This window comes from Buteo buteo, chromosome 15, assembly GCF_964188355.1.
Source record: "Buteo buteo chromosome 15, bButBut1.hap1.1, whole genome shotgun sequence".
Classification (NCBI taxonomy): Eukaryota; Metazoa; Chordata; class Aves; order Accipitriformes; family Accipitridae; genus Buteo; species Buteo buteo.
The window spans coordinates 2,162,881-2,177,544 of NC_134185.1; the positions used below are offsets into that span (position 1 = coordinate 2,162,881).

Below are 14,664 nucleotides of genomic sequence, written 5' to 3' on the forward strand. Positions count from 1 at the left end.
CCTTTAAGAGAACTGCAGTGATGGGAATTCCACATTGCTAATCTCTGAGTTAAACTAATGAAACAGCAGATAGCTGAAGTGAGCTGTCATCTCCTGAGTGACCCAGATATGAGGAGCATGATATGCAACAGAATTAGTGTGACTTACCTTCCCAGGGCCTGGAAGAACATAATTTTCTCCGCCAGCTGTATATTCCTTAGTCCCTATTTTCCAAATTCCTATCCCTGCATCTCTCTGTTGTGACAATACCCATACACAACTCTGCCATTTCCAGATTTCATTCCCCTCAATCTCCAGAAACATCTGCCACTCCCTATGTACTGTCCTTGTCCCTGATGTTATGTTTGGTCACATTTGACACTACTACAAAAACGTAAAAACAAGGTGATATGTTTGAGGTAACTGTATCTATGGGTACGTCTACCTTTGTCATTCAGTATACAAAGCTTCCCCCAAACAAACCTATAAAAATATGATTTTTTTCTGTATGTCAATATAGTTTACATCCATAGAATCCCAGGATAATTTAGGGTGAAACAGACCTTTGGAGGTCGTATAGTCCTACTCCTTGCTCAGAGCAAGTCAACTTTACAATCCAAGCTGGTTGCTCAGGATCTTGTCTAGTTGAGCCCTTTGGACATATATAAATACCCTCTTTGTCTAAGTAATTCCTAGTTTGGCATTCCTCTGTCATTGATAGTACTTCTTTCCTCTAAATTTTGTCACTCAGCATAGGGACTTGGGCAACTTGAAAGCAGATACTGCAAGTAAAAACCAGAGCAAAGGCACTGAATGTCAGCCACCTCATTCAGCAGTGGGTTTACATTATCCTTGTCTCATTTTTTTTCTGCTGCTGTACCTCTAAAAATGGGATTTATAGGATAGCTTCTCTTTTATGATTGCTTTTCATAGGTACAGTATTTATTTGGAAATTCTCATTGACTAGACTCAACCTTTTATCTCCTCAGTCACTAAACATTACTATTTACTGGTTAAAACTCTTTAACTAGTATTTTCTTTCTTCAAATATCTTATTAAGTACATTCTGCAAGAAAGAGCTTCTTCAAATAAGTTCACTGAAGTTTAACCCTCTTCCTAGTGGATACATGTTCACTTAAAAAATCTGTTCTCAGAGATGGAATTGTTGTGAAAACTACATTTACTTTTCATCTAGCAAAGTGGCTTTTCTGCACCTGGGGTGAAACGTATTACTGGCAAGACAGCATTCAGGAATTAAATCACTATTTCCAGATTATACCTGAATTGTTTTGAGGATAATTAAAGGACAAGTCTTAGGGAAGCTTAAGCCAGCACTTTCCACCAACATGAAGTAATTTTTTTTAAGCTGAATTGAGATCACCCCAACAGCATCCTGATAGTTTTATTGAAAAGTGGTACACTAACCCTTTTTTTGCCTTATCAGTTTTCAATTGCCTGGTAAGATGACTCACAAGATAAAGATGTTCGTGTGTATAGACTTCTCTGCTACTTTTAAAGTACACGGAGAAAACCCCAACTCAACCCAAAATTTAGAGAGCAAACAGGGTACGAATGCTTGCAGTTTTTGTTTTGTCTTACATGTTCTCTTATGTGGTTTTTTCCTACCCTCAGATTTTCTTCCTTTTTTCCCCTCTCCCCTCTCATTCCACAAATACAGACAGTGATGTGCATCTCCTTACTGTTATTTATTTTCTCAATTTTTTCTATAGGTATTCTCAACATTAGGAACTTGAGTGACTGGTTTATGACAAAAGATTTAAAGAAATTAGTACATGCTCTTTGGCCAAATGACAAAAAAAAGGAAGAGTATTTTTATTTTTCTATGTTGATGCAGCTAGAAAATCTGTTAAAATAAAGGAAAAAAAATCCTTAGATTAATACCAGAAAAAAAATTTCTGCTTACAATTTTCCTATATGTAAAATGCTTTCCTAAGAGAAGCTGTAGAAGCCACACAAAGTGGGAAGTTAATAAATGCAATGAACATATGGAAATTTAGTTCATAGCTAACAAACATGTTGCTATGTAATGCACTCAATTGAGGAACTTATTTGGGGAGATCTTTTTAATCACTTCTTCCAATTGGAATACAAGTATTTTTATGAAAGGGAAAGTTACAATATTTTTCCTTCAAACTGTGTACAAAAATGAAAATGAAAATGAGGATAATTCTATAGCTGTCAATAAATTCTGCCATGCCTGTAACAGCTAAGGTCTTAAAACTTTACAACATTGATTCATTAGCCTACAAAACACCAGGGCACGTGAGTGAATTTTTTAGCTTAAAAAGAGAAAATGAGTTGGTCCTAACTTACTATATCTGTCATTACATGGGGTAAACCTCTTTTTTTTTTTAAGAATTAAATTATTATCTTGCAAAACATACTGAAAAAAAAAGAAAAAAGGTACAATTATTTACTGTGGGTTTTTTTTTGTCTGCTTCCAAATTTATGTAACATACTACTGTAAACGTGCTGTTTTAAACTTCTGGAAATTTCACCATCTCAAAATCATCTAGTTATTTTTCCTCTGCATACCATTCATAGAAATGGCATTGCATTTTATCGATAAAACCAATATTTCATATTGATCATGTAGCACATCTTTCACTGTAATGTTTATCAATTTTGTGTATTTTATTTTTCAATATTTTTGCTGACTTATGCTTTTATTTACTGACAATGGGTTAAAATGACCATGTCATCTTCTCAGAAGTTTTGTTTAAAAATGAAACAAAACATTCTTTTTGGTTATTTCTGGTGTATCTTACTGTTTATTTATAATTAATTATATGCTGTTCTAGTAGATCAATTAAGATACATTGTATAAAGATATGTAAAGGTATTGCATGACCAGAGCTTTAACTAAATATTTTTCATTTAAATTAACTCTTGGAAATCAGGATGTTTAGTTTATTACATGAAGATTTCTACTGTTCATTAACTTCTGTACTGCTCAGGGATACTTAACAGCATGTATGAAGTGTACCTGGGGTGCTTTGATGCTGTTTATTTCAATACAATAAGAAAAGCAGGGAAAGGTTGTTTCGATAAAGTTCAAATTAAACACTGAAGAAGCACAAAACTATATAGGACATTTCAAAATTTATGTGAACTCTGTAGAATTACTGCTACAGTGTGGAAGAAAATGGACTAATTAACTAGTGCAAAAGTAGCCCCTAATGGAAGTATCTGACTTTGAACTACTGCTGTTTGAACAGGCAGCTGGAAGGACAAATACAGGAGAGACATCAGTGGAATTAATGATGGTGGCAAAGTGGCTTCACAGAGATGAGACTATATTGCTTGGATAGTCCATGGGGAGAAAACAGTAGGAAAGACTCTAGATTTTTTTTAAAAGGAAAATGACAATCATCTATTTTATATGTTGTACCTAAGTATAAAAGTTGCATCTGAGAGCAGTAGATTTTGCAGTGCCAATTTTCATTGCTTCTAGCATTGCTAGTAGAGCTGTTATAAATATTCATAACAATTTTATCACTCCAACCAACTGCTTTAATATATAGTTTGCCAAATATATTAAATGTTTGTTTCCTTACGGCTTTTTTATACTCAGAAAACAAATGTTCATTGATACAGTGCAGAGGGCTTTCAAAGAGTCCTCGTGGCTTTTTTTTAAAAGAACTGCATCTGTTAAACAAGGTAAGGTTTTCTCTCAGCTATGCTTCCTCTTAATTCTGGATATGTTATCTAGAACTTATTTCTCCTCTCATGCAACAAATAGAAGTGGCTGCTCTAAGGATAAGTCTGAAGCCTTCTTGGGGCTATGAGACCTAAGCAGCGTGACTGATGTAGCTCAGTTCTGGCGATTATTGCTAATTCTGCATAGAGGTGCTTTACTTCTGGGTTATAAATTCAGCCAGACTTCTGGGCATAAAGTATTACCGAAGAGCGTTAGGACAGAGCGCGGCTCCTCAGGGGAGACCTGACGAAGTGGCAAAGGGGAGCGGTGGTCCCGGAGTTTCCAGAGAGGCTGCCGAAGCTGGCGCGGGGAGAACCGCTGGCCTTGGCACTGCTCGCCGCTCTTCGGAAAAGCAGCAGCTTGATTCCCAGCCTGGCAGCTGGCTGACGGGTCTGGTTCTGCACCCACCAGGGCAAACCTCAGCTGGTTGGGGATGAAACGTGGAGCTTTCGCTGCCCGGCTGCCATTTCTGCACGAGTTCTGCTGAATGCGTACCACGTACCAGCTTTCTGACATGCGGAAAAAACACAGGAGAAAGAGAGGTTCCCTCCTCTCTCCCTCGTCCCCCCAGAAGGAACGTATTGGCTTTGGTGAAGGCAGTTCTTTGTGTTAGTATACGAGCCTCTTCTGCTTTGCCAGAGAGCACGATAATCTTTGGGCAGCACGTATGTGCAGGTTTTTTAACTTAAACTACAATGGTGTGACCCATGGTGTTACTGGTTGTTCATTTGTACTCGCAGTTTTACTTTGTCAACCATATATCCTCTGGGTTCACACTTTGTTGTTGAAATATCTCAGGTTCACCATAAAACTCCAACTATAACAGCTATGGCTTTGATATAGGGTTGTGAGGAAAAGGATCAAAAGAATGTAACATGAACAGCCACAGAGCCATCTGCAAGGGCAAGATTTTAGATACCAATCTTTTCTATTATATTATTTTTTCTGTCCTTTTACAGTGGATCATACTATTTGATATATGCTATTAAATGCATATCCATATAAGAAAGCAAAAATTGAGTGACTGGGGAGCAGTTCTCTGAAAGGTATGCATGTTGGTACATGTTTTCATTAATCAGTGTTACCCAGGCCTATACAAACACCTGATGTTTACAGAACACATATTCTGCAAATTAGTTAGAGAAGTTAAAACCGGTACTTTTCCTTAGCTTCACTCCCCCTTAACAGCACAGTCTCCTTCCACTGCACTGCATGAACACTAGCCAGAAATCACTGATTAATTATATCACTTTTGCATTCTAATTGTTACACTGTAATTTTTGCTATTGCTTGATATAAGTGGACGTAAGTAGCTGAAAAGAGCTAAAAGCAATGTTTCTGTTTTGAATCTAATATTTCTACTATGTAGGTAAGTTAACTGGGAGACACAATCATTTTTAAATCAGTATATCTTTTCATGAACCCCTTTATTTCAGTGCGGCAGAACTGGGCTCAGTATTTGTTTCATCTGCTATCAACAATAAGGAGAGGCAAATTCTCAGAGAGAATTCCTTGCGATCTATTTTATTCTTCTGTGGGTATATTATAAATAGTATACTCAACAAAGCAAGAATTATGTTCTTCTAAGTATGGATGTTTTGGTACTCTATTAGCATAAATCTCTAACATGCAATATTTTGTAAACAACCTCAGATTTTGTGTTAAAGTACTTTTATATACTATTGCTCTAGTTAATATATATTTACAGGTAGAATTAATAAATGTTCTTAAAACACAGATTTTTAAACAATTTTCATCAGAATTAAGAGTTTGGCAGATACAACATGCATATTTCTTTCAGTAATACAGTATTCATTAATTTCTGAAATTATAATTTACATGTATTCTCTTCACTAACTTATCATGCTCTTAAATAAAATTCTTGTTACAGATCTCTTATAGATCTGATTACATATCTGTGGAAGTGCAAGTATTTGTATAAGTAACAGGTCAACCTAAACAGCTGCTCCTGTCAATTAAGATCAGGGACTAAGGGAAAGGACAAGATGCAGTAATTAATTTCAGTAATACAGTTAACAGTGCTATGAATTTAATTCTTAGTGAGACTTGAAAAGTCCACAACAGTATTTAACTTAGAATGTGCACACAGAACAAGGTGGAAAAATATGGGCTGGCCACTTTGAACAAAGGACTGGCATCTTTTTTTTTTCTTGTTCCCATTAGTAAATAGGAGAAATAATCCTTGATCACCTGTATGTAGCAGTTTTCAAATCAGGTAGGACTCAAGGAACATGAGCAAACACAAGGAGTCAGGTGGAAAGCCTTGGGGAGAAAGTTATCAACACCTCCTTAGCGTTTGTGACTACAAGAAAGGTGATGATATTTAGGCTGAAGGAATAATTACACGCAAGGAATATTCAGAGAAACTGTCAGGACCTTGAATGCATCAACAGGCTCTAATTGGCCTGAGCAGCCTATCATCATCTTCCTCTACACTCTTCCTTGGGGACCTCTTCCCCCTCTCCCGCGGGTTTAACTGCCTGTGTTCAGGGTGAGCTCTGGCGCGGCCCAGCACTGTCCCTTTGGGACACCCTACTGTGAAACAGAACTCGCCTCTGAGATGTCCACGCTTCCAGCCATTTACTCGTGAGCTGCATTTAAGCTCAGGCCTTTGTGCTAGATCCTTCCCAGAGCCGTTTTGTCAGTACGCCTGTACCCAGCTTTGTATCTTGCTGGTTCTAATCTGTTGACTTGACTACCCAGCTTGACCGCACGACTGCTCCATCACGATGGACTTGTCTGGTGGTGACTGGACCTTTGCTGAATCTGTGGATCTGCTCTGTTCTTGGGGGTATTGAGGGATTGTGCCCTTCGGTAGTGAGGACACTGTCCCTGCCAGCCTCGCTGTCACCCTCCATTCCCGCTCTCCTTCCCTTACAGCGTAGATGACTCTTCCTACTCCCTGGAGGAAGGAGTAAGAGTAATCCTAACACGTTTTGTCTGAACACCCAAACAGGTAAAGTGGACTGGGACTAGATAAATGGCTCTAGGTGGCCCTGCTTGTGCAGAGTGGTGGACAAGATGACCTCCAGACGTCCTTTCCAACCTCAACCGTTCTGTGATTCTGTGATCATCTCCTGTTATTTGCAGAATGAGTGGTTGCTCAGAGTAACCTTTAAGTTGTTCCCAATTACTGCCATTGGAGAAACTACTATTTCCTTTTTTTTGACAAGCTACGGCCAGAAGAACCTTGGTATGTGATGGATCTTGCTCAACATTTTCAGGAGCTATTTTGAGAGGTAAAACAAGCAGAATTACTTTTTTTCAAATTGTCAGTTGGAATCAACCTCACTGCACTGTAGTTTCATCATCAAACTTTTAAGTTTGTATTAAGTTTAAATGCGCTTATGTTTAGATTACTAGTTTGATTCTGGTTAAAACAATGGCAACAGATGTTCTCAATTCAAGCAATGTATTTTTAAATGCTGCAACATAGCTGTGATTATCATCGGTGTGGATAATAGCACTGGACCACAATTAGTTATGCATTCTTTTTACTATAAAAATACTCTTCAGTTCTCTTACTTGATATAGTACAAAACACAGTCTCAGTAGAAAAGTAATAAAAAAATCCATATTACCCAAGTGAATCATCCTTGTGTTATTGATTTAAATAAATAAAACACATAAATGTATGTCCCTCTTGTCTCTTAGAGTAATGAACGCATTTCAAGTTCTGCTTGTCTGAAGCTTTTATACTTTGGAGCACTGAATTAGTTTAACATGTATTAAATTACTTACAGTGAATCCTCCAATTACATTAAGACACAATCCTTCATTCAGACAGTTGATGCTGAGCAGCCTGCAGTAGTCAATTACTTCCTCACAGTTCTTTCCAGTGAATCCTGGCATGCAGCTGCAAATACACCAGTGTATTTTAGAGGACTTGCACTTTAAAAGTTAATTGTATTTAATTATGTTCCATAACTCTATTAAATAGTGTTCTTGCAGTAACAAAACAGATCTCATATATTATTTAAAATAAACAGAACATGTTTTCAAGCAATTAAAAGTCAGTTGCATGATTCTGGATATTCTTACTTCTCCAATTTTTTTCATTGATTAAAGCATTTTCATATCATACTTCCTATAATCTTCCAGAAACAAAAAAACATCTAAAATGGGGTAATATTTAATAAAAAGCTATAAATGGGATTTTTGAAATTTATTAGAAAGGATGGGTCAATTAAACCATCAGAGAAAAAAATTAGAAATAAGATGATAAATGATGTTTAATGTAGTTAGCATCAATCACTACTAATGATTAACAAAGAGTAGCCTATAATGACATGCTTAGGTATGTAAGGAACAATGTAAGGTATCTAGGGAGAGAACAAGGCACGGTTTGTTTTGTGTTTGCTTAATTGTAATTGGGTATTTTCTTTAAAGGAGAAAACCAACATTCTATTTTTGTGACAGTTTTTTAGCTCCATTTGATGCCAATGGAGCTGTGGGTAACTCTTCTATGGTAAAAGGAACTGTAGACATTTCTTGGAACAGTGTAGAAAAATATCTGAATATTTATATCTTGCTCAAAATGTGCAAAAAGTAAAATCCAGACTGCAAAAACTCTCTTTTGTGTTTTGATAGATACATAATCCCTGTCCACAGGGGGACACTCTATGCAAGTAGCAATGGACTACATAATTCTCACCCTCCTCTTGAAAAAATTACTGTATGTAAATTCTATAATTACACTGCTACCATTTCAAGTACTTAGAATCAAAATTCTTGCAAAGTTTATTCTTAACAAGTTTCCGGTTCACTTATTGTGGCTACAAGGAGTTTTTCATAATACTTAACTGCTTTTATTTCAGCATGTTCAAAGATATTAGGTAGTTACATACTTATTTTTCTGTCTAAACAAAGCTACTCATATCAACAGCATATTCATTGTCCTTTATATTATAGCACCATTCATCCATATGTTATGTTTATATATAAAAGGAATGTAAAGTAAAAAAAAAATAAAGTTTTTGTATCTTTTGTTATAATTCCATTTTTTAAATAACACTTAAAAACAAATCAGAGCAACTCAGTTACAACATTTGTTTTATTGATTTGTTTATACCCATGATCCGAAATCAGGTGAAAGAGCTCCTAGCTTTCTTGGTTCAATTTATTTAGGTAATGTCTGATGGTTTCTTAAAATAGATAATTTAATAAGCCAATTTTTGAAGATTCTTATTCTAATTTTTAATATTTCCTCATTTTTCTTATTTCTGTTTTTATTGTTGTTTTACAATAGGCATACCAATATCAGAGAAGGTAAGAGTAAATTAACAGCAAGAAAGTTGACAGTAAAGTTCCAAAGATGACACTAACAGAACAAATTTTCTCCGAACACTCTTTCCCACTTTTTGTGACTTTTTATTGTCCTAAAGAACACGGATATAGAAGAAGATACAAAGTAAACAATCAAAATTTATTGTGATGGATATCCTTGTTCACTGCCTATTTGAATTCACCTTAAATTTTGACATTTAAGAAAAAATGCTACTATTAGATTCTTAGCACAAAGTTGTATATGATATCAAGACTGAAAGGATGGAATTAGGATACAAGATAGTCATACATCATAACTGAAGTGGAGAAAATTAAATTGAGTCTGTTTGGTTATATGTTTAGAATGGAAAACAACTGCTTTCTCAAAAAAGAAAAGGTAAGTAGATAGAAGCTGAGCTTGTGATGAATATAAAGAGAATGCACAAAATAGGGGCAAGCAAAGCAAAACAAAAAGGAGTAAAAAGCCATCATTTGAATTTGTATATGCATGTGAGCTAAACACCATTATATTTATTTAAAATGTTAAAATGCTATAAACATGGATCAGGTAGTGGTATTACACCAAATGAAACAGGCAGTTTTTTGTGGAGTAACTTGACATAGTCATAACCTGCAGTATTTGACAATGATTACCAAAAAATGAAACAAGACCTCCACTTAAAACTTTTAATGAGCAGCTCCAAACCTCCTGAGTACAGCAACACAGTTAACGGTAGGTTTCCTTCGGGTAAATTGAGTTAAAACATGACTCACAGACAGAAAGATTCCAAGTCTGTGACTTAACAAAACTGGAACGGTTAAGCCACTGCTCCTGTAGGTCTGCTGAAATCCTCTGTTATTCAAGTAGCTAATGCAAGGCGTAAATTGACAAAGAGAATTTTGAATCCTAAAAATAGTAAAACCTGCTGAACTGCTGGCCCTGTCTAGAGGTCGGCACCTCCTCTCCATTTCAGCACTCTGACATTGGTGAGGCTGCAGCTCTCACAACCAAATTACCGAATCTGGTCTCCTTGTGAAAAGTATGTGATTCATGCTCCCTCAAAATGCTTTCTCTCACCTATATGCCTCCTTCCAAGTATACAGGCGTAAATATACACAAAACTTTCATTTATTAAATATTTGGGATTAAGTGGTAAAAAACTGATTTTATTTTCACAAAAAATGAGGAAATAATTTTCAATTTATTAACAATAAACACTAACAAATATTGCAATCACTAACTGGAGCCTTCAGGGACTGAATGGCAAAACCACGGCTGAATACTGGAGATTTTCGATATGCGATTGTACAGGGTGCGAGATAATCTCACCTAAACACCCTTCACCACGAAAGGTTGGACCAGATGACCTTTTGAGGTCTCTTCCAACCTGGGCTGTTCTGAGATTCTGTTGAAACCAGCTTCCAATGCTGCCATATTTATCAAACGTTAAAAGTCTGCAGGTTTAGTATCTGGTTTGAGACAGCAGTCCAGGCTTTCTCTGTACCTCTGTAGAGAGAAAATTGGGAACCTCCAGAAGATGCTTCACCTCACCTGTCCTGGATATTTCGCTTTGGAAGAGATGACTGACTTTCTGGAGTTCTTCTTCTCCTTCACCAAGAAGGTGAATATGGTGTGCAGCTTGGATGCTAGGGAAAACTATGTGGATTGAACACTATCCAAAGTTTTTGCTTAAAGAGTATGTACAGGGCCAAACACTTGATGTTGTACCAAGTTGAAGGATGCACTCTTCATTACTCTATTTAGAGTGTTCTCTCTAGGATGTTATTGCCCCCTTTTTAGAACGCTCTCAGTGTTAAAAATAATAGGATTATAACCTATGCCATTCCTCAAAGTAGCTCTCCACAAATGTGTCTTGCCTGTCTTGTCAAATGTGTATTTTACAGGTAGCAAAACTGAATACATGAATAATACACAAATATCAAAAGTAAAATCTAAGCACCAGTGATATTAATAGGATCTTAACACTTGATATTAGTAGTAAACAGGATTGTACCATCTGAGCCCAAAACTAAAACCTCTAGTACCTAGCCTTACCACATAACTTAAGTGATTCTCTTGATAATCAATATAAATGGGTTGTTAATTGCCCACTTTTACTTTCTGTTATACTTATCTAATGACTTCCACTCTTATTCTCACATAGTGTATCAGTGGAAAGACTGTTAAATCACCATGGCTTTCCATAGCTATTTTTATTAACCAATTTCCATGGTACAATGAGGTTCATGGTACAGACTATTTCTACCAGTGCTTTGTAAAATTATAAACTATTCAATCTACATTGTACACAGGGCCAGGATATCTTTTTTATTATTTTTTTTTTTAAAAGAAGGGCAATCTACATCTTGTATTAATTGTTCATGCTATGAATTTCTCTAAATGTAAACTTCAGGCATCATTTCATACTAACTTATGTACCAACATACTGTGTAAAAGACTGGCTATATAATAGTAAATTATTAGTAGCTTATATCTTGGTTTAAACTATTGGAAAATAAATGATAACACTGTTGTTCTGTGCTATACATATCAATATGGGAAGATCTAACTCTGTGTATGTGTTTGTATGTGTGTGTATGTATGTATATATGTATTTAGGTATAAGTATAAAAAAATTGTCTTTTTTTCTTCTTTAGGAAAATTGTAAACATAGTTCTACTTATATTTTAATTTCCAGACTTCTCAACTGAATCTTTTCAGATGGACTGTAACTTTATGTTCCATACTTCTGTTATGTATTTGCAATTTCTAGGTTCATTCATAATATGTTTTCAGGCTTTTGTGTATCACAGCTTTCAATTTTCTGCTTTTATGAATATCCTAAAATTTGAAAGTTGTTTACTGCACTTCAGTAATGCTTAGCAGAACTTACTTCAGGCAGCCAGATAAAAGCCAAGCAAATGGGAAGCGGACAAATTGTGCTCCTCAGTGGTGTAAGAAACTATCTAAAAAGCTATTTAAATGGAATGAAATTATATACTGGGTCACTTCTGTTATTTTCAAATGGATAATTTTTTAGCATGGTCTTTCTGAATAAAGCACTTTTTACCATGCTGCTTTAAGGATAAATCTAAGACCTACTAATGCATGTCTGTGAATTAGAAATCAAATGAGTTGTCTTATCCTTTCAGAAACAACATAAACATCATACATCCTGAATGGGAGTGGTACATGTAGTATAATTATCTCACTTTCATCAATGTGTCAGAATTTATATATTTTATCTTACAAAATTAATGATGAAACAATTTATAACTCCTTAAATGTTTTAAATCTTTTTGTAGTACTTCAGGAGTTTTCAAGAAGGCTAACTCAGTAGAGCACCAAAAATAAATTAAAAATTGTTAAAAGAAAAGTTTGTAGTTTTCTGTTTTCTGTGTGACTGATGAAGTCTTTTCTTTCTGCAATCAGTGGGATATCATCAAGTGATCCAACAAAGTACTGAAATAAATTAATTTCTAATCTTACCGGCAGTTATAGTTCTGCTGTTGAGCTACACAAGTTGCATTATTTAAGCAAGGCAATAATTCACAGGGATTCAGTATTCTCTCACAGAACTTGCCAGTGAATATTGGCAGACAGATACATGCCACATCCTATAGAAGAGAAGGAAATTAGAAATAATTATTTGTTGTACCCAAGGCAATACAGAAATTAGTGTTTACTTCCATTACTATAGAGACCCTAAATAGGACAGGGTTTCATCACATTAAACAGTCTACAAAGACAGAACAAAAAGCAGTCCTAGCCCCAAATAGGTTACAAACATAATTTAGGACAAGTGGAATAGGCCTTCCAGCACAGATTATACCAGAGTCGGGTTTGCTAGCTGGAAACACACCAGCTCTAAATTTGGCTGGCTTTGTGATTTCATAACTGAATAGAGAAGGAGCTTTATAATTCATTTAAGGTTTTTCCTCGTTTCTGAATTTGTTCCAATGTAATTTTTGCATCTATCAAACAGTAATGGTGCACAAGGTACATCAGATAGCAAACAGTATTCACTAACTAGAGTAGGAAAGAAAATGGTGTGTACCCCTTTTCCCCTTCAATATGAAGCACAGAGACTATGCTTCTCTGTGATGGTGAAAGACATCTGTCAGTTACTGCAGTCCATAACTTACACAGTAGGAACTGTAAGTTATTTTACAAACCAGAATATTTCTTAGAGCTGACACTCTCACCCTCATTTTTCTATAGAAAGTAATGTTCTTTATAGGCCTTTTGATGTCAGAAAGTGAAGGAAAAATATAGAGAGGTTTGTTCCCCCAGTGAAATTGGAAGTGTTTAGGTGTTTCTTTAGAATCGGTCTTAAAGGCATGATCAGGGAACTTTTTTTAACATCTATGGAGAGATTTCTATATGTGTGAAACAGACTACTGCATCTGTCTATAGAAATGATTGTACAAAATAGTATGTGCTAGTATATCTACTAGACAAAATATTTAGACAGATTGCATAATTTAGAAATCTATCAATGTGTTCATCAATTTAGATGTCTTTTTTTTCTCTCTCTGTGAGTGAGTATGTCTCACTGCTATGTGATAACTGAGCTTTTGAAATCTTCTTTCATTATTTTGGTTCTGTGTAATCACTGCTATTTGCAATAGTCATGCTACTGAAAGAACATCAACAATGCACTTTGAAATAAGACCAGATATGACTCTATTATCAAACCTCTGTGAGTCTGCATGAGTTTATTCTATTTTACAAAGAAAAAAAAGAAAGGAAAAAAAAGGAATTAAAACCAGATACCACAGCAAAAATCAAGAATAGGAAACAACCACTAGTTAATAAAGATGACTTATGTATCATGTTTTACATCAGAAGATTTTATTAGAGAAAAAAAATGAAACAACATTAATAGTTCCTTAAGTGACCACCAAGCAACTGAACTGAAAATGTGGAATTTGGCATTTTAAGTGTAGAAATATTAGAAACACTACACATTCAGACAATGCTGTGTTTCTTCAAGAAGCATACAAAGCTAATCTAAAAATTTACATTAGAATTAAAATTTTTGGCACTTTCATGAAAGAGATCCTCCTGGAAGCTATGTCAAGGCACATGGATAACAGGGAGGTGATTAGAAACAGCCAACATGGTTTCACAAAGGGCAAATCATGCCTGACTAATCTGCTGGCTTTCTACGATAGAGTGACTGCACTGATGGATAAGGGAAGAGCAACTGATGCCATCTACCATGAATTCTGTAAGGCTTTGAGATTGTCCTATGCAACATCCTTGTTGCAAACTTGGAGGGATACGGGTTTGATGGATGGACTATACAACGGGTAAGGGATTGGCTGGATGGCCATTTCCAAAGACTTGCAATCAACAGCTCAGTGTCCAAATAACAAGTGGTATCCCTCATGGGCCTGTACTGGGACCAGTACTGTTCAGTATCTTTATTAATGACATAGACAGTGGGATTGAGTGCACCCTCAGCAAGTTTGTGGATGACTCCAAGCTGAGTGGCGCAGTGGATTCTCTGGAGGGAAGGGATGCCATCCAGAGGGACCTTGACAGGTTTGAGCAGTGGGCCCGTGTGAACCTCATGAGTTTGACACGGCCAAGTGCGAGGTCCTGCACATGGGTCAGGGTAATCACCAGTACCAGTACAGACTGGATGATGAATGCATTAAGAACAGCCCTG

General features: G+C 36.0%; 1 protein-coding gene across 1 annotated transcript in view; it reads right to left on the bottom strand.

Annotated features, from left to right (window-relative positions):
* Nucleotides 1–14,664, bottom strand: part of EYS (eyes shut homolog) — an 810,501-nt gene that overhangs the window by 736,800 nt on the left and 59,037 nt on the right. The window contains exons 4-5 of the mRNA XM_075046421.1: nucleotides 12,477–12,604; nucleotides 7,463–7,577 (exon numbers count right to left, since the gene is read on the bottom strand). Of these exons, the coding sequence (XP_074902522.1) occupies nucleotides 7,463–7,577; nucleotides 12,477–12,604 (243 nt within the window). The remainder of the gene's footprint in view (nucleotides 1–7,462; nucleotides 7,578–12,476; nucleotides 12,605–14,664) is intronic.